This window comes from Schistocerca gregaria, chromosome 1 (genome assembly GCF_023897955.1).
Source record: "Schistocerca gregaria isolate iqSchGreg1 chromosome 1, iqSchGreg1.2, whole genome shotgun sequence".
NCBI lineage: Eukaryota > Metazoa > Arthropoda > Insecta > Orthoptera > Acrididae > Schistocerca > Schistocerca gregaria.
Window position 1 is genome coordinate 635,194,889 of NC_064920.1, and position 26,233 is coordinate 635,221,121.

General features: G+C 40.7%; 1 protein-coding gene across 1 annotated transcript in view; it reads right to left on the reverse strand.

The window, feature by feature from the left end:
* The window catches only part of LOC126360237 (exosome complex exonuclease RRP44), a 167,841-nt gene that overhangs the window by 45,176 nt on the left and 96,432 nt on the right, over nucleotides 1-26,233 (reverse strand). Inside the window, exons 13-14 of the mRNA XM_050007693.1 lie at nucleotides 13,191-13,434; nucleotides 7,870-8,090 (exon numbers count right to left, since the gene is read on the reverse strand). Of these exons, the coding sequence (XP_049863650.1) occupies nucleotides 7,870-8,090; nucleotides 13,191-13,434 (465 nt within the window). The remainder of the gene's footprint in view (nucleotides 1-7,869; nucleotides 8,091-13,190; nucleotides 13,435-26,233) is intronic.

The following is a 26,233-nucleotide window of genomic DNA, read 5'->3' on the forward strand; positions in this document are numbered from 1 at the left end:
TGGATGCAAGAGTGCCATTGTGTTACATGATATAAATCTGACATTGGGGCCACCACTGACCTGTTCTTCTACACCCTGGTGTGACAAATCATTATAGGTTAACAATATGGCCATTAGAGGCTGACAGTCTTCTTTTGGAAATTTTGTTACACTTAGCACAAAATCTTCGAAGAACTGCTTTTTAAAAACTAAACTGACTATTGCCAAATACTTTTGTGACTTACAAGAACTGCCAAGGATACACATGTTCTTATGTATGGAGATTTTTTTGATTTCTTATTAACAAAGGAGGAATTTTATGTTCCATAAAAGAGGGATTTTATGTTCCATAAAACATTACTGTAAGCTATTATTGTAATTATGTCCTCTTTTATCCACTTTTGCAGAGTCATCCGATCTAGAACTTCATTGGGTAGCATCTGATGAAAATATTGAGATTCGTCAGTGTTGTAAACTTCATTGGAGTCAAATTTTGAAATGTTTAGTAGTTACTGTATCCCCTGAACTGCTTGCACTAGTCACTGACAACTGGTGTGTTCAGTGTCCGTCTTTCCACTTTTGTAACCAACCCTGTCTGTCTGTGAAGTTAGGATCACTTTTAGAAAGCATCTTGTTTAAAATCTTTTCTACAATGCAGGGCAGGAAATCAGAACACCACTCTCCTTCTTTGCATCAAACCATACGAAAATATTGTCATATAGTGAATATTTCTTTGCATTTTTTTGTCATCCCAAGTGTCTCTAAACTGTCACTGACATAATTTTGAAAGAAAAGTCTTCAATTTCTCACAACCTGATGTCGAAGTTCCATCACCAAATTCTTCAAAAATATTTTCAACAATACTTCTACAGGCATCCTATACAGCACATCTAACATTTTGTCAATAGAGACTAACACCATCTTTCTTTTTGATATAATTTTACATTTGCAACAATTGGGAGGGGGGGGGGGGGGGGCAACACAGTACTGTGCAAATAAATGTTAACTTTTAACTGACAATGTGCCAGGCTCCATGTACAGCAATTCACTGAATATAAATTAGATTATTGTTGTCCATAATTGTTAGCACCATTACTTCCAGAGCATCAAATACAGTTACCATGAAAAATAGGAAGAGAAAAACAGTGATTTGGATGAACTGGAGATCTGGATTCTACATCTAAATCTATAATTTGCAACCCACCATGAGGTGCATGCCAGAGGGTAGGTCCCTTAGTACCAGTTAATTAGGGTTTCTTTCTGTTCCATTCCTGTATGGAACACAGGAAGAATGATTCTTTGAATGCCTCTGAGCATGCAGTAATTATTCTAATCTTATTTTCATGATCCTTATGCGAGCAATACATAGGGGATTGTGGTATATTCCCAGAGTCACAATTTAAAGCCGAGTCTTGAAACTTTGTTAATAGACTTTCTTGGGATAGTTTACGTCTATCTCGAAGAGTCTTACAGTTCAGTTCCTTCTGTGACACTCTCCCATGGATTAAACAAACCTGTGACTATTCATGCTGGCCTTCTCTGTATAAGTCCAATATCCCCTGTTAGTCCTACCTGGTATGGGCCCCACTCACTTGAGCAATAATGTAGAACCATTCGCACGAGTGATTTGTAAGCAATCTATTTTGCACATTGATTGCACTTCCCCAGTATTTTACCAATAAACTGAAGTCTACCATCTGCTTGACACAAGACTGAGTCTATGTGATCATTCCATTTCATATCCCTATAGGGTGTTACATACAGGTATTTAAATGAGTTGTCCAAATTCCAACAGTGACTCATTGCTATTACAGTCATAGAATACTATGTTCTTTTCATTATGTGAAGTACACAATTTTACATTTATGAGTATTTAAAGCAAGTTGCCAATCTCTGTGCCACTTTAAAATCTTATCAAGATCTGACTGAATATTTATGCACTTTGTAAATAAAATAGAAAGAAGCTTCCACATGGGAAAAATATATTAAAAACAAAGATTCCAAGACTTACCAAGCAGGAAAGCGCCGGCAGACAGGCACATGAACAAAACACACAAACACACACACAGAGTTACTAGCTTTCGCAACCGATGGTTGCTTCTTCAGGAAGGAGAGGGAAAGACGAAAGGATGTGGGTTTTAAGGGAGAGGGTAAGGAGTCATTCCAATCCCGGGAGCGGAAAGACTTCCCTTAGGGAAAAAAAGGACAGGTGTACACTCGCACACACACACACACACACACACACACACACACACACACACACACACACACACACACATATCCATCCGCACATACACAGACACAAGCAGATGCTAGTAACTCTGTGTGTGTGTTTGTGTGTTTTGTTCATGTGCCTGTCTGCCGGCGCTTTCCCGCTTGGTAAGTCTTGGAATCTTTGTTTTTAATATATTTATGCACTTTGTTTCAGATAGTACTTAATTATAGATAACTGCATCAACTGCAAAAAGCCTGACGTTACTATTAACATTTTCAGCAAAGTTGTTAATATACAACATGAACAGCAAGGGTCCCAACACACTTATCTGGGATACACCTAACGGTACCTCTACATCTGATGGTGATTCTCCATCCAAGATAACACACTGTGTCCTTCCTATTAATCACAGATGCATGCTAGACTCAAACTCAGGATGCCAATTGAGATGACTACAATTTCATTAAGTTGGTACTGATTAACATATGCAGTACAACAGGAAGCCACAAGGAAAACTTAAGATAAATAAAAGTGCTGTAACACAAGAACCATATACACTACAAGAACTACAATTATGATTTTATCTCAAAGCTGGTGGGAAAACGTTCATAAAATGGCAAGCAGAAAAAAACCATAAGTAACCACAGAGCAAACACATGAATGTTTATTTTCATCATGAGTTTCAATTGTAGCAGTACCGGTACTGAAACAGAATCATGTACAACAATGTTCTTCATATTGGCTCATAATAACCAAACCCTGAAGAACACATAGATATCCCAAGGAACATGTGTTTCTTCTAACAGTAAAATGGGGAAAAAAAATAAATAAATGAATAAATTCAAAAGCAACTGGAGGGTTGTCACGATTCTTGTTTCTGTAGATTTAATGGAGTGAAAGGAAAGTTGCATAAGTCACTGATTTTTGAATTTTTTATATTTTGCAGTGTTCCTGAGACAGCAATGGGGAATCAGCCCTCCAGTCACTTATAGGTCAGTGGGATAGTGCTTAAAACCGCATTGGGGCTGGCCGGTGTTTCAATTCATAAGTGTCAAGGCACATAAACATGATCCAGAACTGGCTCACCCCCCTGTCGTACAAGGTGGCTCTCAAATCATTACTCTACACAAGCTTGCCAATAGATAGATGCTCAGATTGCAGAAATGATGCATCAGCTTGGCCACAATGGTACGCACCTGAAGTTTAAAAGTGTACATGCAAATGTTGATAATGTAAAATGAGCTGCACTATCATTAATTTCAAGTAAAAGTGTTGAAAGCATTTCCACTTATTGTGGCTGGATCAGTTAGCAGTCATCTTAGAGTTGAAATAAGAGCTACAAAAATGATATCAAAGTCAGCTGAAATGAGTTAAAAGCCAAAGAACAACGTGATGGTTGGGGTATTTTTATTTTGTATGAGAGCTGTAATTTTTCACAGCTTTACTGTATGGTTAAATGAAGATGGCGTCCTCTTGGATAAAATATTCTGGAGGTAAAATAGTCCCCCATTTGGATCACCGGGTGGGGACTACTTAGGAGGACGTCATGATCAGGAGCAACAAAACCGGCGTTCTATGGGTCGGAGCATGGAATTTCAGATCCCTTAATCAGGCAGGTAGGTCACAAAATTTAAAAAGGGAAATGGATAGGTTAAAGCTAGATATAGTGGGAATTGGTGAAGTTCGGTGGCAAGAGGGACAAGACTTCTGGTGAGGTGAATATAGGGTTATAAATACAAAATCAAATAGGAGTAATGCAGGAGTAGGTTTAATAATGATTAAAAAAATGGGAGAGCTGGTAAGCTACTAGGAACAGCATAGTGAACCCATTATTGTAGCCAAGATAGAAACAAAGCCCACGCCTACCTCAGTAGTACAAGTTTATATGCCGACTAGCTCTGCAGATGACAAAGACATTGAAGAAATATTTGACGAGATAAAAGAAATTATTCAGACAGCGAAGGGAAACGAAAATTTAATAGTCATGGGGGACTGGAATTTGATAGTAGGAAAAGGAAGAGAAGGAAAAGTAGAAGGTGAATAGGGAGTGGGGGTAAGGAATGAAAGAGGAAGCTGGCTGGTAGAATTTTGTGCAGAGCATAACTTAATCATAGCTAACACTTGGTTTCAGAATCATGAAAGAAAGCTGTAAATGTGGAAGAGACCTGCAGAGACTTGAAAGTTTCAGATTGATTATATAATGGTTAGACAGAGGTTTGGGGACCAGATCTTAAATTCTAAGACATTTCCATGGACAGATGTAGACTCTGACCACCACAATCTATTGGTAATGAACTGTAGATTAAAACTGAAGAAACTGCAAAAAGGTGGGAATTTAAAGAGATGAGATACGGATAAACTGAAAGAACCAGAGGTTGTAGACAGTTTCAGAGAGAGCATTAGGGAACAATTGACATGAACAGGGGAAAGAAATACAGTAGAAGAAGAATGGTTAGCTTTGAGAGATGAAATAGTGAAGGCAGCAGAGGATCAAGTAGGTAAAAAGACAGAAGTAATATCGAATTTAATTGATGAAAGGAGAAAATATAAAATGCAGTAAATGAAGCAGGCAAAAAGCAACACACACATCTCAAAAATGACATCAACATGGAATGCAAAATGGCTAAGCAGGGATGGCTAGAGGACGAATGTAAGGGTGTAGAAGCTTATCTCGCTAGGGGTAAGATGGATACTGCTTACAGGAAAATTAAAGAGACCTTTGGAGAAAAGAGAACCACTTGTATCAGTGCCAAGAGCTCAGACAGAAAACCAGTTCTAAGCAAAGAAGGGAAAGCAGAAAGGTCAAAGGAGTATATAGAGGGTCTGTACGGGGGCGATGCTCAAGGGCAATATTATGGAAATGAAAGAGGACGTAGGTGAAGATGAAATGGGAGATATGTTACTGGGTGAAGAATTTGACAGAGCACTAAAAGTCGAGACAAGGTGACAACATTCTTTACAGCTGCTGATAGCCTTGGGAGAGCCAGCCATGACAAAACTCTATCATTTCCTGAGCAAGATGTCTGAGACAGGTGAAATGCCCTCAGACTTCAAGAAGAATATAATAATTCCAATCCCAAAGAAAGCAGACGTTGACGGGTGTGAAAATTACTGAATTATCATTTTAATAAGTCACAGCTGCAAAATACTAACACGAATTTTAACAGACAAATGGAAAAACTAGTACATGCCGACCTTGGGAAAGATCATTTTGGATTCCATTGAAATGATGAAACACCGGAGGCAATACTAACTCTACAACTTATCTTAGAAGATAGATTAAGGAAAGGCAAACCTAAGTTTCTAGCATTTGTAAACTTGGAGAAAGCTGTTGACAATGTTGACTGAAATACTCTGTTTCAAATTCTGAAGATGGAGGGGTAAAATACAGGGAGCAAAAGGCCATTTACAACTTGTACAGAAACCAGATGGCAGTTATAATAGTAGATGGGTATGAAAGGTAAGCAGTGGTTAAGAAGGAAGTGAGACAGGGTTGTAGCCTATCCCCGACATTATTCTATCTATATATTGAGCAAACAGTAAAGGAAAAAAGAAATATTTGGAGTAGGAGTTAAAATCCATGGAGAAGAAATAAAAACTTTGAGATTTGTTGATGACATTGTAATTCTGTCAGAGACAGCAAAGGACCTGGAAGAGCAGTTGAACGGAATGGACAGTGTTTTCAAAGGAGGATATAAGAGGAACATCAACAAAAGCAAAACGATGATAATGGAATGTAGTCTAACTAAATCAGGTGATGCTGAGGGAATTACATTAGAAAATGACACACCTAACGTAGTAAATGAGTGTTGCTATTTAGGGAGCAAAATAACTGATGATGGTCGAAGGAGAGAGCATATAAAATGTAGGCTGGCAATGGCAAGAAAAGCATTTCTGAAAAAGAGACATTTATTAACACCGAGTACAGATTTAAAAACAAGTGTCACAAAGTCTTTTCTAAAAGTATTTGTATGGAGTGTATCCATGTATAGACATGAAACATGGGCGATAACTAGTTTAGAGAAGAAGAGAATAGAAGCTTTCGAAATGTGGTGTTACAGAACAATGCTGAAGATTAGGTGGTAGATCATGTAACTAATGAGGAGGTACTGAATAGAACTGGGAAAAAAGAGGAATCTGTTGCACAACTTGACTAGAAGAAGGGATTAGTTGGTACGACATATTCTGAGGCATCAAGGGATAACGAAGTTAGTACTGAAGGGCAGCGTGGAGGGTAAAAATTGTAGAGGGAGACCAAGAGATGAATACACTAAGTGGTTTCAGAAGGATGAAGGGTGCAGTAGTTACTTGGAGATGTAGAAGCTTGCACATGATAGAGTAACATGGAGAGCTACATCAAACCAGCCTCTGGACTGAAGACCACAACAACAACAACAACAACATGAGAGAGCAGTAAAATATTACAAGAGATGGCAAGAAAAATTTGGAGAACTGTTTTATAGTAGTGCAAGGGTTGTACATTACACCTAATAGCTTCTAATCGGGTAACTCACAGACATCAGTTCAAAGAAGGAACTGTAGAACTACAATATCCTGAGGGCACAGAAGTTTTGGATTTCTTTGAAATCAAATTTTCAATGATCATGCCAAACTGGAAACAACCACAGGAGTTAGCTCTCTCTCTCTCTCTCTCTCTCTCTCTCTCTCTCTCTCTCTCTCTTTCTCCAGAACATTTTGATGGTGAAACAGAACCCACAAAATGCCAATGAACAGTGACAAGGGTTCTACTAATGTCAGTACTAAATGTCAAATGACCAGCAGGGATACTCACATCACATGGAAGCTTCTATACCTTTAAGTTAGGCAATCATTCTGAATGGTATTGTTTGTTGCTCTGAACTGACAAATTCTGCAATGTGGTCTGTCTAACTCAACCAACAGCAATTTCTTCCACTTACATATTGTTTATCAGAGCAGTTTACCCTACCAGCAGTGGTCATTATAATTGTAGTGCCTATATAACTTAACATATAAGTGCTTGTTCCTTAAGACCCCAATAATCTGACAGTGATCAAGCACAGTGAAATCTCATGTATCATGGGTATTTGATTGGACAATGCTACAATAGCCTGTAGTTGGTCTATTTTAGTGTAGATGTGACTTCTTCTCAGTCAGGCAACAGAATAACAAAACTCAAATGAGAGAAAGATAAATTAATGACATCTTCAAAATTCTGCTATGATCTTTCCTTTAGTTTGACACAGTAAAAGTGTAAACTGCAGACACTGTACAAATAAGCTGCTAAACTGATGGTTAACAAAAGTTATCTGAATCTCTTGCAAATCTTAAAATGTATGGAACAGTACAAACCTAAAAACCATGTACTTAGCTTTCAACTAAACTGTCTACACACACACACACACACACACACACACACACACACACACATGCACACACACACAGGGAAATATATATACTGTAACTTACCAAACGAGAAAGTGCTGGTATGTTGATAGACACAATAAAAAACACACAAACACACACACACAAATTTCAAGCTTAAGCAACCCAAGGTTGCTTCATGAGGAAAGAGGAAAGGAGAGGGAAAGATGAAAGGATGTGGGTTTTAAGGGAGAGGGTAAGGAGTCATTCCAATCCCAGGAGCAGAAACATATATACAATCTTTTTACATTTTACGATGTGTGTTTCTGTACCTTCTTATGGGAGAAGTGAAGTGAGTGTAGACCGGTACAGCCAAACCATAATGGAAAAAATCCTCCCTCTGCTGCATTCCACTTGGAAAGTAGACAGCTTGATTCATGCAACGGGTGGCCAGAATACGCAGCATTGTATTCAAATAAGGGTTGGCAGGATTTACTGCTGTATCCAAAGATGTTGCCAGCTCTTTTCCACACGATGTTTTTAACTCAAATCCCTTTAAAAAAATAAAAAATAAAAAAAGGGTTAATAACACTGCGAGAATTCATCACTCTTACACACACGGAAGGGAAAGGGGGGGGGGGGGGGTGTACATAAAACTAAATAAACGGGACTTCTTTAAAATCAATTACTGCAGTTATTATAATGTGTACCATTCTATGAAGTTTCCACAAAAGCACTAAGGGAATGGGGTTTTTAAACAGCTTTCCAGTTTGTTCCGAATTATTATCTCCATACAAACATTACAGAAGCTCTTCTCACTACTTTGTTGGATAACACTTCTGGAAGAAAGTACTGTATTTACTCGAATCTAAGCCGCACTCGAATCTAAGCCACACCTGAAAAATGAGACTCAAAATCAAGGAAAAAAATTTTCCCGAATCTACGCCGCACCTGGAATTTGAGACTCGAAATTCAAGGGGAGAGAAAAGTTGTAGGCCGCATCTCCAAATCGAAACAAAGTTGGTCAATTGTAATATGAGACACAATTTAGGTCGAATGAATATACAGCTACAGTGGTTTGGTTTGAGTGGTATAAGCTTTACCAGGTAGCCATTGCTACGCGTCAGGCACTCCGTCCGTATTTATATGGGTACCCTTCCTTTATCACGTGCTTTGTCTGGTTTGAATTGATTGCTTATTTTTCTTTGATCTGATAAGTGCCATTTTCTGTGTTATAGGTGTTTACGTCACTCTAAGCTGAAAATGCATTACTGTACTGTGTCATGCATTGTTTGTCGCGTTCTGATATTGCGTGCCTACGGCCTGTACGCGCTACCGCCGCTTACAATTTTCTCATTAGCGGAACAATGGCAAGAGGCTGCTATTTGTTGTTACTTACACTGCTGCTTTCTTTGATAATGATCAACAAGAACCAAATAATAGACTGCGCATGATAGAAGATGTTCTGAAGAAGAGTTTAGGGAAAATTTTTCTCCGTTTGAAAATGTTTGCAGGTGCCTCTTTAGTACGTTACATTCTGCACAGAAATTAGAGTCATCTTAGATTTAAAAATCTATTCAATTGCCGTGTTTCATTTCTGACTGTATCACTATTAGGCACAAGAATAATACGAATATAAACATGACATGATATGTATATTCTTCCGCGTTTGCTGTTGTCTCACTCTAGTTTCGTAGTTTATTAGGCAGACAGGATTTAAATGAGATGGCAGCAAACACGAAATGTTACATGGCAAAATGTTTATATTCGTATTATTCTTATGGTGAAGAGAATACTGGATGTGATTCACAATTCATAAAAGTTCCTATTAGCAACCATCTCTTCTCACAGGTAAGAAAAAATTTAGAACATAGAGTTGGCCATATTGACAAACATCCCAAACAGTCTTGCCAGTTGGATTTTCATAGTACATTGAAATGCTATACGAAATTTGTATTTACTTCGTTGGATAATGTATGAAAATGCAGTGGTCGAAACTCGGAGCGGAGAAAAAAAGCTCATCTTCCAACTTTTTTTAAATTTATTTACTGACGCAGAGGTTTTGGCACCAGTATTTATCTTTGTGCGTGCAAAGCATGCCTGTGTAGCGCTACATATATTCGATGACAGAAGTTTGTTGTGGCAGCACCCACCAACATTTTTCAAAACTTCCGCTGGCTTTGCACTCGATTCTGAGTCGCAGGCGATTTTTTGGATTACAAAAACTGGAAAAAAAGTACGGCTTAGATTCGAGTAAATACGGTATGCCAAGAAATAATATGCCATGGTCTATGGCTGTTTTGCAGCTAGAGAATATGTAGAAGTAGTATGGGAGGTGTCTAGCCACTCCCAAGAAGTAGACAGTGTTTTAAATGAGATTGTCAGTGATGTTATCAGATGCCTGAGGCCTACACTTGTCCTCACAATTTACCCACTTGTGGCCACAGCGCTACCAAATATCACATGCAAAGTAGCCAGTGAAACAGAGAAAAATCAGAAAATTCAACCACAGCACCAAACAGTTCCAACTTGTCGTAAGTCAAGGACGAGCTTTATCCAACAGACAGTAATGCTAGAAGGCTTACCTGAAACCTCCCGCCAATCTGCATGGTTGTACTTTCTGAAAAAAATATAAACCTCTGCCCCAAAGTGGAAGTCACGCAGGCAGCAACAACAGCATAGTACATGATGATAAAATGCAAAGTAAACACTATTAAGTGGAGCTACTCTGATAATGACCAGTGTGCATGGGGAGAAACACGCAATGATTGAACATTTACTCATGTGCTCATGGGTGGAGTTTGTTTGCACAGTGGAAGATCTGTTTTTGTGCAATAATAAGGCCACTGAAGCTGCAGAGTTTTGGAAGACGAGAATTTAGATATTCTCGCTTGGACACAGAAAATAATGTAGTACGGGTTGTTTCAAGACTTAACTGTTCAGTGCTGTGTATGCTATTGTAAAACTTTCTGGCTCAGTGCAACTGAAGGCTGAAATGGAACTTAAACTCTTGTCTTCTGAGGGAACTGCTATTGCCAACTGAGGTATCTAGGTAAGTCTTACAGTACAGCTGAGAGCTCCATCTTTCAATACCTTGCTCTAACTTTCTCACTTCTATCAAAGGCTTAAAAGGGAAATGGATTTTAGAGCAGCGTTAAAAACATTTCTACTTAATACATGTTTTTATGATTTTTAGCTTACAAAAGTACTAGCCCTTCTGGAAACTGCTGAGTATGGTACTGTCTTTGCTATGTGTGTGTTTCACGTGACAATGGTCCTACTGTTGGTCTTCTGTTTTCTCTGTTCCGGGTACAGCTGAACATGCAACAGCTAAATCTACACAAACACTCTGTAAGCCACTGTACAGCACGTGACAGACGGTACCCTGTACCACCACTAGTCATTTCCTTTCCTATTCCACTCGCAAGTACAGTGAGGGAAAAAAACCACTGTCTACATGCCTCTGTATGAGCCATAATGTCTTGTACCTTATCATTGTGGTTCTTACGTACAATGTATGCTGGCGGCAGTAGAATTCAAATTCCAGATCTCTGAATTTTCTCAAAAGTGTTTCTCAAAAAGAACATTGCTTTCCTTCCATGGAATCCCATTTGAGTTCCTGAAGTATCTCCGTAAGACTTACATGTTGTTCAAACCTACCAGTAACAAATCTTGCAGACTGCCTCTGAATTGCTTCGATGTCTTACTTCAATCCGACCTGTTACAGATCCCAAACATTACAGCATTACTCAAGAATAGGTCGCACCAGCATCCTATATGCAGTCTCCTTTACAGGTGAACCACTCTTTCCTAAAATTCTCCCAATAAGCCAAAGTCAACCATTCACCTTCCTTACCACAGTCCCCACATGCTCATTCCATTTTGTATTGCTTTGGAACATTATGCCCAAAATTTAAACAACTTGACTGTGTCAAGCAGGACACTAGTAATAGTATATTCGAACATTACAGATTTGTTATTCCTACTAATCTGCATTAACTTACATTTTTCCACATTTAGAGCTAGCTGTCATTCATCACACCAACTAGAAATTTTGTCTAAGTCATCTTGTACATTCCTACAGTCACTAAACTTCCACACCTTACAGTACACCACAGCAAACAACAACAGATTGCTGCCCACCAAATTACTTATGTTTATACATAACAACAGAGGTCCTATCACACGTCCCTAGGGCACTACTGACGATACTCTTGTCCCTGATGAACACTCACCATCGAGAACAACATACTGGGTCCTATTATTCATGAAGTCTTCGAGCCACTCATATTTGTGTACTTATTCATATGCTTGTACCTATTTTACCACCCTGCAATAAGGCACTGTGCCAAATGCTTTCCGGAAATCTAGAAATATGTAATCTGCTTGTTGTCCCAGACCTGAAGTGAGTTTGAAATAAGAAGACTAACAAAGAGTTACGAATAAAGTTGGCAGGAAACCATTTGTTTACGACAAAATTTGTATACCTATAATACAACTGTTTATAATTTTTATGGCATGAGCTATTTGAAGTTTTTAGATATGTCTGACATATTGAAAGCTTCTCTTACTAACTCGATATTGAGCAGGTTGGTGCAGTTTGAAGGTACTAGGCTTGCATTCAGGCAGTGCAGGGTTCACATTCCCACCCGAGCATCCAGACTTGAGCTCCCTGTGGTTTCCTGAAGGTGTTATGATGAATTTCAGGATGGCTCCATTGTAAAGGCCACGTCTGATATGCTACACTGTCTTCGTTCTATCCAACCCAGTTTTGTCTACAAGTGGAAATATTTCTGTGATGTATATACAGGGTGTTTCATCAAAGTATTTATGATATACAGGATACTTCATCAAAGTATTTGTGACAAATGTCTAGGGGTGATAGATCACATAATAGGGGACAACTCTTGTTAGAGATGAAATGTTCACTTATGTTTCCCAATGATGCCAGGTACAGTTTAAGACTGGTTATGGCCTGAGAGATGGCAGATTGTATGCACTCTTCGGTGTTCATATGCAATATGTGTTGGCTATCATCCAGTCGTTTGCTCAGTGTGAACAGCAGTAGGTAAGGTACACAAATGAGGATCCTGATTTGCTTATAAAATATCTTTCTCCACTTAAAAACACTCATTCTTATGGTTTTCCTGTTGAAAATCACTCCTTATCAATTTGCGAAGGTAGGTAGCATGCTGTACGCCTGGTTAGTAAGGGAAGTGGCAGTGAAAATTTTGTCTCTAACAGAATTTGTTCTTCATGACATGATCTATCACCCCTAGACATTTGTTGCAAAGATGCTGAAAAATCCTGTAGATATTCCTGTAATGCATCTGACAAGTCCTATACCATTACATTAACTAGTCAAAGGATAAAACAAAAATTCAATAAATAAATTAATGAAAAACACCACGAAGAACAATACCACTGGAACTGGATCACTAGCAGAATTAGACAGTAATTACATACTCTTGGAGGAACCAGGCAAGCATTCAGCTGAAACAGTGTATTGAAATGATGGGAAACCATAACAAAGTAAGTTAGATCTACATTTGAAACCAGCTTCTCCTGATTATGAGGCTAGTGTTATAACACTATACATAATTACTCCATAATAGCCTTAACAGCAGAGTTACTGTCATTAAAATGTACTTACTAGAACACTTCCTGCTTTTACAAGAGGCTCAAAATTTGCTGGAGCAGGCTCAGGATGACGCCGCAACATTGCACACTCAGGGAACTCTTCCAGAATCTTTTCTGCTACTGATATGTTAGCCAACAACATGAATTCTTCCACCATTGAATTTGTTTCAAGCAGCTGTTTGGCTTTCACATCTATTGGATCATGAGTCTCACTATCAATATTGAAGCGTATTTCAGGAGAAGCAAGGACGAGTGCGCTGTAGAAAAAAAAGTGGGCTAGTATGTAATGCTGCTTTCATTTAGCTGAGTTCTTACACAATGTTTCTTAGAATATCTAATAAGTAAAATTATAAGAACACATACACTGTAATTTTTACCTTTATATAATAAAACTACGTTTTGTAATGAAGTTATCATTATTACTAGGTGCTTAAATTATAATTATATACCTGCACACATTTTACAAATCTCAGCTTATAATTAATGTCTGAACTGAGGCCTTTTCAATTGTGGTATCAGAACGCTTGAAACATCATAAAGAACTTTATGCAATAACAACAAACAAAAGTATCACAAAAATTAGTACAAAGGTACTGAATAGCAAAACATATTGGTTTAGAAAACTTTAGTATTATATTCCTTGGTAATAAGTTAATTGAGAATGCATCAGTTTACAGTGTTGTAAGCCATAACAGTAATTCTCAAAGCATCAATTACAACAACACACTTTGATGACCAAGAAATAATACAATGATACAGACTTTTCATGCAGCTCAGTGAGTAAGTGATCAGCTATATAACCGAAAGTTCAAGATTCAATCCCCAGCTGGTAGTAGAATTTTTTCTGTGCTTGAAAATGTGAAAGTAAACTACGTAGTCCACACTAAACTGCAGGTCCTCTTATAGCTGGCTTACCCAGTCAGTTGGAAGGATGGGTGAAGACGAGAGTATCCAGGCTCCAACAGGGCAACACCTGCTAAAGAACTGTAGATTGAGGACAGCTTGACTTTACTTTATGGAACTTTCATTGCCTAAAGTGTGTAATTATCTATTTGAAAAAGTTGTTCAGTGTGTATTCACAAAATCTGATACATCCTTCTCAACTCCACACAGTTCTGTAAGAATCACACTCACTTTATTTGCATAATTTGGAATATTTTTTATGATCATTTCTTGGGCTTATGTTTTGATTATGTAAGAAACCATACTATTGTCAACCAAATCCATTTTTTTTCTTTTATTAATTATGAATTAATCTTCATCTCAGAGCTATAAACTCACAGTTTATGTAGGAGTCCAGCAATAAGCTGGTGCTCCCTGTGACACCACAATGCCCTGAATCTAGCTTGGGTCTCAGCCCATAGGTGTGAACCCAGATTTGGGTGCCTGTGTGATAATTGGGTTAATACGGTACATGTAGATTGCAGTTCTGGGTTCTTTGTATCGAGCACAGAAGATCAAATAATGTAACTGTACAGAATTTTGGCCGGGCTACTTCTCTAGGACTGAGGAAGCTGGTGAGAGCTTCCTCTAATGGGATTGTTTAAATGCTCTGACAGTCCACTCTACCTCAGAACTGACACTCTGGAAATGTGAAAGTCTTCAGATGCTCCGTCACTGTGCTGGCACATTTGTTTAAAAGTGGGAGGTGTAAATTGGGAGCCATAGCTGGACACAATTCATGTAAGGAACACCCTCTATTTAAAGAAAATTTGAGCCGAAGCCTGGATTATGGCTGTTTCTGAACATGCCCAACATGTGTGCCATATACAGAAAATTAGATATATATGTTGACCATGATCAATCATTTTGCTCCTTGACAATACATTGCAAAAATCTCTCATTGTTGCTCTGGTTAGGCCAGCAGTTCTCCAACAAATAATCTGCCACCTGGTTAAAATCCTGCTTAAAAACAAGTAGCACGAATATTACACAGAACCAAAAACAATGGATATAGCACCCATACAGTAACTATACAATCAAGATTCAAGAAAGAAAACAAACAGAAGGTAAAAAAAAAGAAAAAACACAGGGTTACACAATCAACGCTGGCACTACAGTCCACACAATCTCAGAGAACATAAACAATGGTGAAAAGATATCAAAATGAAATGGTACACAATAATATACACTCAGGACAGCAAATTTACTGAGGAAATCTGGCTTACACATAACATACAGAACAAGAAGGACACTCCAATCATATTTCCACACACTAACAGAAAAAAATACCACAGAACAGATATATCCCAGTTAGTGTATCAAAACTGGAAATAATTGTACCCTGTGGTTGATGGTACAGAAATGTCAAAAAGCAGTACAATGAACATATAAGAAGCTGGAAATATGAAAACAGTCATTCAAACTTTGGTGAACATTTAAAATAGCTTGATCATTATTTTTACTGAGGAAATCAGGCTTACACATAACATACAAAACAAGAACAACACTACAATCATACTTCCACACACTAACAGAAAAAAATACCACATAGGAGATATATCCCAGTTAGTGTATCAAAACTGGAAATAATTGTACCTGGGGTTAATGGACAGATATGCCAAAACGCAGTACAATGAACATATAAGAAGTTGGAAATATTAAAACAGTCATTCAACCTTTGATGAACATTTAAAAAAGCTTGATCATGAATTGTGAAGCACACCAAAACAATAACATCACCACCACCAAGAACAACAGCCAAATAAAAAACAAACGAATACAGTCACCACAATATAAACAAAAGATGACAGAGAAAAACACCACAGAAAATTGTAAATCTACAGGTAATAAACACACACAATAAATACATGGCTTTAACACACATTGATATAAATGCAATGTACAACTACAAAACACACACATAAGTGTTAAGAAAAGGATATCCTAGACTGCAGAGAACAACCAAACACAGCTCCATTATGGCAAATAGGTGGAAAGGACAGCATAAAACTGCAAATAGAGTACAAATGTTAACAATTTTGAGTAACTTGTACCCTAGAAAGTTCTTCTTAACTGCAAAAAATCAAAAAGCTGTATTTTTGAGTTCAGTATTATTTCATCACAAATCTAACATACACTACCTGATCAAAAGTATCCAAACATTGTGATATAATGTGGAATTGACCACTAGATGTCACAAGAAGCAGACTCACCAGTATAAAAGGAAGCGGGAAGTATTGTGCTGTCAACAGAGATGCCATAACAGTGAATGGGTCTGTTAGGAGAGCTCAGTGACTTCAAAGATGGACTAGTCATTGGCTGTGACCTGAATAATAAATCCATTAGCGACATATCAACCCTACTAGAGCTGCCCAAGTTGACTGCTGATGATGTCACTTTGAAGCGGAAAACTAAACCAAGGCCAGTCAGACTTCATACACTGACAGCCAGGACCATCGAGCATTGTGGAGGGTAGTTGTAAAATATTACATGGAAGGACTTACTCATAGGTTTCAAAGTGCTACCAGAAGTTCAGCTAGCACAATGACTGTGTGTATGGACTTAAGAATGATGAGATGGACAGTGCCTGACTGGAAATGAGTGATTTGGATTGATGTATCATGTTATACCATATGGCAATTAGCAGATGGTTTTACGATATGAGGGTGTGGTTACGGTATAGTCACCTTATTGTCCTTAAGAAAACACTAAATGTGGAAGGATATGAATACATTTTACAGCATTGTGTACTGTGTACGGTATAGGAATAGTCTGGAGATAACTGACTGTATCAGCTTCACAAAGTACCCTGTCATAAAGAAGCTACCATAACATAGTGGTTTGTGGACAATAAGATTCCTGGAATGGACTGGTCTACCCAGAGACCTGACCTGAGCCAAATGAAACATCTCTATAGGATGAGTTAGAACATTGACTTCACTTCAGATCCCAGTGTCCACCATTATCACCTTCTCAGGTAATGGCTCTTGAGGATGCATGGGCTAACATTCCTCCACAGACATTCAGCCATCTCAGTGAAAGTCTCCCCAGCAGAGTTCTAGCTATCATAAAAGTGAAGGTAGACACACCCTATTTCCACTAATAGGTGTGTGGATACTTTTGATGAGCTAGTGCACTGACACATGGAATGCAGAATTGGGTATCTATTATGAGAGCATGGTTGTTACCAAGAACCTGAAAGCAGGTTTAGTGCACAAAAGCAAATACAGAACAGAAGATTCCTCTCACAGCATAAAGTGCCCCTATTGATTCCTATATGAAATGTTCTGGCAAATTACAACATTTTGAACATAAATAAGACCTTGAAACTTACAAAAAATCTGAAATGTCAAACCCAAAATAGAGCAAGCAGGAATCGAACCGACGACATGCACATCACCAGCCATTGACAAAAAAAATGGCTCTCAGCACTATGGGACTCAACTGTTGAGGTCATCAGTCCCCTAGAACTTAGAACTACTTAAACGTAACTAACCTAAGGACATCACACACATCATGCCCGAGGCAGGATTCAAACCTGCGACTGTAGCGGTTGCGCAGTTCCAGACTGTAGTGCCTAGAACCGCTCGGCCACCACAGCCGGACCATTGACAAAAATTACTACTCCTCAAAGGACAATACATAGCATGCGACATTCTTCCCCTACTGTCAAAACTGCAATGGCCTGTTTTGAACTGGACTAGTTTCTTGGATCTGGACAGAGTCAACTATCCTTCATGTGGCATCTCTGGTGATCCTCGTATTATGGTCATGTCCTCATTATCGCTGTTACAATCAAATGGAGTTACTTCCTTTGACACAAAGAGATTGTTGGGCAGGTCTTTAAGTTCCTTGTATCAGAAACCATTGTTGTCAACATGAACCTCAATACTATGGTAGGACTTTATGCAGAAGACATGTAAGATGTATCTGCATTTCTGTCTACTCAATAAAGAATCAGCATCTTCAGCTTCATAGGAGGCACCGAAAAAGCAATGTTACTTCCATGGATAAAGGAGCACTTTATAGCTTACCCTTCTGTAAAGTATCTTGACCTTCTGCACAGATATAATGGTCCATACTAACCTGGGTTGTAGGTTACGATGATATTTAATGTTATAATGTTCATGGTCCATACCAGTGCCAGATGCCTTGCTTCAACTTTGGTGATGAGCTGCTTGACGTAATCATCTCAAAAATTGTCATGTTGAAACAGAAACAAAGTATCCATTATTGTTTCAGTTTCTCAAACACTGAACAGGGAAATCAGCATGAAAACTGCTGCATCCTTCTGTTGTGTTGTATATAAAAATTGCACAAGAAGTATCATATCTCAGTCTCTTGGTCCAACCTTAATGTATGTTGAGAGCAAATCAGCCGAAAATCTTTAGTAAGCTTTCTGCGAGACCTATTTTCTGTGGTATGTAGCCAGTTATCATTGTGTGGATGATGTTGCATGCATTCCCTTTTGTGTACTACTATGACACTGTACTCCTAAAGCTCCAGCGTCCAAAGTGCCAGTTACCCTGACGGCACCATCAGGCTTGTCAGCCAGGGTAAAGATTGGCAGTCAGTTACAGCGGTGAATGGTCTCCCATATATATACAATCAGAACCTACTGACTGATCAAACAATTGATAAACATAATTTCTCACTTCTACAGTAATTCTTATCAGGCTTGAAGAGTATTTTACTGATATTTGTAGCAGATAAATACTTTGCTCCTTTCAGAGAGTCCGAAGTCTCATCAACTAAAGGCAATGGATATGTATTATCTTTGGTGATTTTGTTCAGCTACCCCTATTTATGTAGAAATTCCATGTGCCATGTTTCTCCTTCGCGAGACTACAGGGGAGCACCAAGGACTTATGATCGCTGAATGATGCTTCGCAGAATCTTCTTGCTTCTGGATTATCCATCGTTTAGCAGGAGATGTCCTACATGAATGCTAGCTGATGGAGGATCCCCAGTGCCATTTACACTCCTGGAAATGGAAAAAAGAACACATTGACACCGGTATGTCAGACCCACCATACTTGCTCCAGACACTGCGAGAGGGCTGTACAAGCAATGATCACACGCACGGCACAGCGGACACACCAGGAACCGCGGTGTTGGCCGTCGAATGGCGCTAGCTGCGCAGCATTTGTGCACCGCCGCCGTCAGTGTCAGCCAGTTTGCCGTGGCATACGGAGCTCCATCGCAGTCTTTAACACTGGTAGCATGCCGCGACAGCGTGGATGTGAACTGTATGTGCAGTTGACGGACTTTGAGCGAGGGCGTATAGTGGGCATGCGGGAGGCCGGGTGGAAGTACCGCCGAATTGCTCAACACGTGGGGCGTGAGGTCTCCACAGTACATCGATGTTGTCGCCAGTGGTCGGCGGAAGGTGCACGTGCCCGTCGACCTGGGACCGGACCGCAGCGACGCACGGATGCACGCCAAGACCGTAGGATCCTACGCAGTGCCGTAGGGGACCGCACCGCCACTTCCCAGCAAATTAGGGACACTGTTGCTCCTAGGGTATCGGCGAGGACCATTCGCAACCGTCTCCATGAAGCTGGGCTACGGTCCCGCATACCGTTAGGCCGTCTTCCGCTCACGCCCCAACATCGTGCAGCCCGCCTCCAGTGGTGTCGCGACAGGCGTGAATGGAGGGACGAATAGAGACGTGTCGTCTTCAGCAATGAGAGTCATTCTGCCTTGGTGCCAATGATGGTCGTATGCGTGTTTGGCGCCGTGCAGGAGAGCGCCACAATCAGGACTGCATACGACCGAGGCACACAGGGCCAACACCCGGCACCATGGTGTGGGGAGCGATCTCCTACACTGGCCGTACACCTCTGGTGATCGTCGAGGGGACACTGAATAGTGCACGGTACATCCAAACCGTCATCGAACCCATCATTCTACCATTCCTACACCGGCAAGGGAACTTGCTGTTCCAACAGGACAATGCACGTCCGCATGTATCCCGTGCCACTTAACGTGCTCTAGAAGGTGTAAGTCAACTACCCTGGCCAGCAAGATCTCCGGATCTGTCCCCCATTGAGCATGTTTGGGACTGGATGAAGCGTCGTCTCAGGAGGTCTGCACGTCCAGCACGAACGCTGGTCCAACTGAGGCGCCAGGTGGAAATGGCATGGCAAGCCGTTCCACGGGACTACATCCAGCATCTCTACGATCGTCTCCATGGGAGAATAGCAGCCTGCATTGTTGAGAGAGGTGGATATACAGTGTACTAGTGCTGACATTGTGCATGCTCTGTTGCCTGTGTCTATGTTCCTGTGGTCCTGTTAGTGTGATCATTTGATGTATCTGACCCCAGGAATGTGTCAATAAAGTTTCCCCTTCCTGGGACAATGAATTCACGGTGTTCTTATTTCAGTTTCCAGGAGTGTATTTAGCTTATGGCTACATGGCCACTGAAAGCTCTCAGAGGATATTTTTGAACTACATGGTGAACAGTCTGCTTCTCAGCACCACAGTCACAACTCAGAGAAGTTATTTTTTCCACTTATGCATAAAATCAGCACACTTCCCAGAGTTCGTTCTTATTCAGTTAAGAACCAACCGGATCTTGTGTGGCAAATCAAAGCCAGATGACTCAGTCGATATGCATGACGTCTTAACTTTCTGCATATTAGCATTAATCTGTCATGCGTATTTCCAGCAATCACTAGTGTTAAATCCGTTGCCAACTAACATCATCGCAGTTTCCAGGAGCGGATGACAAGAGCAAAGCCTTCCTATACTGATGGTTGGATTGTCTGCGTGAACAGGGAGGTGAAGATTTTTCTGCAGTTTTTTGTACTCCAATAAGTGCAATTTCCCATGGCAGAGAAGGGGGTGGTACCTAGCTAAGTAGGGGTAACCAGAGAGCAGATGTACATCTGATTGTACAACTTATAAGACACATGGTATGGTTCAGATGTGTTCAATAAGTCTAGGAGCGACAGTCTGTAAAAGGGTAAACCAATCCCAGAGCCAAAGTATGGAGTGTCTATGCTGAGGATCCCATGATGTACCACAGAGTTTCTGTAGAATGTTATCTCGAGGTTTAATTTTGGCAGCTGCTCTTAATATACGCTGTTGGTTGGTTGTTTTAGGGAAGGAGACCAGACAGCGAGGTCATCGGTCTTATCGTATTAGGGAAGGATGGGGAAGCAAGTCGGCCGTGCCCTTTGAAAGGAACCATCCCGGCATTTGCCTGGAGCGATTTAGGGAAATCACGGAAAACCTAAATCAGGATGGCCGGACGCGGGATTGAACCGTCGTCCTTCCGAATTAATATATGCTGTAACTGATCATTCTATCCAGCATGACCCCAAGATATTCTGGATTTCTGTTATGTTTGAGTAGCCTCCTTTCAAAGTACACCTATGTCTACATATACATTTATACTCCGCAAGCCACCTAACGGTGTGTGGTGGAGGGCACTTTACGTGCCACTGTCATTACCTCCCTTTCCTGTTCCAGTCGCGTATGGATCACGGGAAGAATGATTGCCAGAAAGCCTCCATGCACACTCGAATCTCTCTAATTTTACATTCATGATCTGCTCGGGAGGTATAAGTAGGGGGAAGCAATATATTCGATACCTCATCCAGAAACGCACCCTCTCGAAACCTGCGATGCAGAGCGCCTCTCTTGCAGAGTCTGCCACTTGAGTTTGCTAAACATCTCCGTAACGCTATCACTCTTACCAAATAACCCTGTGACGAAACGCGCCGATCTTCTTTGGATCTTCTCTATCTCCTCTGTCAACCCGACCTGGTACGGATCCCACACTGATGAACAATACTCAAGTATAGGTCGAACGAGTGCCACCTCCTTTGTTGATGGACTACATTTTCTAAGGACTCTCCCAATGAACCTCAACTTGGCACCCGCCTTACCAACAATTAATTTTATTTGATCATTCCACTTCAAATTGTCCCATATGCATACTCCCAGATATTTTATAGAAGTAACTGCTACCAGTGTTTGTTCCGCTATCATATAATCATACAATAAAGGATCCTTCTTTCTATGTATTCATAATACATTACATTTGCCTATGTTAAGGGTCAGTTGCCACTCCCTGCACAAAGTGCCTATCCGTTGCAGATCTTCCTGCATTTCGCTACAATTTTCTAATGCTGCAACTTCTCTGTATACTACAGCATCATCTGCAAAAAGCTGCATGGAATCTGTAGATATCTCTCCACTGAGAACAACATTCTGTGTTCTGTTTGCTAAAAACTCTTCAATCCAGCCGGTCTGATATTCCGTAGGCTCTTACTTTGTTTATGAAAAGACAGTGCGGAACTGTATTGAACGCCTTCCAGAAGTCAAGGAAAATGCGAGGAATCTGCAGCCCACACGGTCGTAGAACTGTCTCAACCTCTGATTCAGACCCTCCACTCGGCTCTGTACCAAAGGTCCACAGTCAGTCTTGTCAACGATGCTGCAGATGGTGATCTCTGCTTTCATCTCGCTAGCGAGACGGCAGTCTTCGCCAGATCAGATAGCCACCGGAAGCCAGAGAGGATTTCCTCAGATCCATAGTGACACACATCTTTGGTGACAACATGAGCGACCACCAGCAGATGGGTGCGCCCTGTACCCTTCATGGCATTTGGAAGGACCCTTTCCACATCTGGAAAGACCCCCCCCCCGGGTATGCACACGGAGTGCACATTGGTTTTCTTCCCCTCCCTTGCAGCCATATCCCTAAGGGGCCCGATTACACACCTGACGTTGGAGCTCCCACCTACCAGTAAGCCCAGCCTCTGCAACCGCCCTGATCTTGCAGACTGAGGGGCAACCTCCGGAACAGGACAAGCTGCCATGTCTGGCCCAAGATCAATATCAGCTGGAGACAGAGGCTGAAACTGGTTCGTTAGACAAACTGGAGAGGCTTTCCGTTCAGCCCTCTGGAATGTCTTTCGCCCCCTGCCACACCTTGAGAGGACCTCCCACTCTACCACAGGTGAGGGGTCAGCCTCAATGTGGGCAGTGTCCTGGTCAGCCACAGCTGTAGTCTGATCGGGGGATGCAAGGGACGAGCTGGCCGTCGCCGAAAACCCCCATCCAGACCCCCACAGTGATGCCCATTGGCAACAGCCTCAAGCTGTGTGACCGAAGCCAACACTGCCTGAAGCTCGGAGCGAAGGGATGTCAACTCAGTCTGCATCCGAACACAGCCGTCGCAGTCCCTATCCATGCAAAATACTGTTATGCAAAGAACGTCTGAACTAATCTACAGAAAGCACAAACAATTCGACACAAAATTTAAATGGTTATTAAAATACAAGATTGCCTGGTAAATGCAGTAATTCTGCTACTTGCCCACTGCTGACACACTGCTCGGCGGCGGAAGGAGACTACGCGATTTTACACTATTCAGATACTAAAATGCGATGCTAAAACTCTCAAATACTATAATACACCCGAAATTTGTGAATTAAACAATGCAAGTACCCAAAAACACGCAAAGAAATTAAGAATTAAACTATGTAACAAATAAGTGAGCTAAGAGTATATGACTTGCTGCTGGCAGCTGCTTATCCAACGGCGGCAGGGAGTACACTGGCTGTGACCAACTGACACTGGCTATTCAAAACAAAAACAGAAGACAGATGACTACACGAATTTATACTATTCAGGTACTAAAATGCGATGCTATAACTCCCAATTATTATAATTTGCCCGAAATTTGTGAATTAAACAATGCAAATACGCAAAAACACGCAAAGAAATTAAGAATTGAACTATGTAACAAATAAGTGAGCTAAGAGTATACGACTTGCTGCTGGCAGCTGCTTATCCAAAGGCGGCAAGGAGGTGAGGTCTTTGCTGGCCAACTTGTTGCTTAGATGAAGCACTGAGATTTCTGTCTAAGCAACACTTGACTGCATTTCTCATTAGCAGAAACATTCACCAGTAAATGATAAAGTATTGGTCAATACTGACTCAGTAATTTTGAGATCTCCATGCACCATTGCAAGTGCTCAGCATCAGCATAATCAGACATTTTTATGTGGTTTGAGGCATACCTGATATGTACAAAACTGACTAGGTGAGGTGCCAGGACAGATCCTTATCGCACTACATTGTTTAGCTTCATGTGTGAACACACCTTGTTGCTCAGCAGTCTTGTCAGCTTCAGTTATTGGGCATTTCAATTATGACACAGCCAGTTTTTAGCCTTGGAATGATTTGCAAAAGTTTCAGTACGACACCTTGGCTCCAGACAGTATTATCTGCAGCTGTCTGATCAATGATTACAACTGATGACCTCTCTTGATTTTAGAAGCCAGCTTCCATTAAAGTTGTTATGAAGAGGGCTTAGATATATGCAGCTGCAGTGAGGTTTGAATCCTGCCGGTTCAACTGGCATTTTTCAAAAATCTTGTGACTTATTCTACTGTACGCTACTCTTTCCAGTAGCTTATATAGCACACTAAGTAACTCTGTGGGTTTGTAACTTTCTGGTTTATTGTTTGGTTTATCTGGTTTCAATAAGGCTATTACCCCTGCTTGTTTTATTTCATGTGACATGTTGTTCATTTGCAGAATGTTTGTGAAGAACTCAGCCAGCCATTCCCCCCCCCCTCCCCCCCCCACATACAGGCCACAGTGCAAAATAAATTCAACGTGTGCCCCATCAAAGCCCGGGGCTTTCCCTGGTTTCGTTTCTTTTATGGCAGTCATTACTTCCTCAATGCTGTGTGGTAGAAAATATTCATTTCATCTTTCAAGCTGTTCCGATAGCCCTTATAATTTCTTCTTAGCTGCAACAGTATGTGCCCAGACTTGAGGAGTTCTGGAAGTGGGCACAATGTTGGCTGCAATGTGGCTGGGGACAACAGCATCATATCTATGATCTCATGGGGTGCCACTACTAATTTTGTGAGCAAACTCTAAGCTTTCCTATCTGATGTATGGAAGTCCAGGAATTCTTTAGAGGAGATGCTGAGTCACAGATAGGCACAACAAAAATACTGTCACAAAATGTGCTTTCAGCCAACAAGGCCTTCATTGAACAAACACACATACACACACAAGCAACTCACACATAAATTACTGCAGTCTTTGACTAGTGAGGCATGTTTTTCAGAGATCTGCACCAGTGACTGACAAACTTGCTTTTGATATAGCAAAGTCTTGATAGTTTCTATGGCTGCCACTAGTATGACAATCACAAGCCTCTCAATCATATTTCGAAGTATTCTTTTCTGGTGCATTGTCTAGGTGTGATGGCATCAGTTCACAAGTCCTTCTGCTGTGGTGACATCCTTCAAAAGAAGTGCTTGATGGGTGTTATCTGCTCTGCCCTTCATTAGGTGTGCACCTTTGTCAGTTCGGGTTTACTGTGTGACACAGCCCCAAAACACTGCTGCTTCCTGCTACTGTTGGGCTATATTCTTTAGTTGTTCTTTGGCTATGCAGACTGGCTGCTGGTTGTCATCAAATGTCTTCTCAACTTCAATGTGTCCCAACTCTAGAGATTTTCCTCATTATTTTTGAACTCTCACTGAGCTATACTGTCCAAGTAAGAATAACGTTGACAAGACAGGTCACGCGGTCCCACATGTTGTATTTAATGATGCAGTCAAATGCCTTTACCACTCAGTTAAATCCCAACCAGCTTTTCCCAAACACACTGCAGGATGCCTGGTGTGTGTTCTTACTCACCAATGCTTAGTACTTATTGCTACCTTGACATTGCAGACCATTGGAGTACTGTACTGTTTGTATTTGGAGGCTACACAAGAAAGGTGATGGCTTTTGCATAGTTTATTGGAGTCACGGTAATATCGATGTCTGTGATACCCAGTGTCTCCACTAAACTGTGTCACAAGAATCCAGAATCAAGTAACAATTACGAGAGGAAGGCACCAACAAAACTAAAAGTTCATACTGAAAGCACATTTACCGAGCAAAGATGAAGTAAACGCAGATAATAATTGCCCACTTCATCAGTGGGTACTCTTATTTGTATATACAAGGTATGTTCTAGCAAATTGAAATAAATACATCACAGAGCCTCCCAGAAACCAGAAATATCAAATCATAAGTAACTGCAGGATGCGGGGTTTGAACCAATGACCAGAAGGTTAGCAGCTA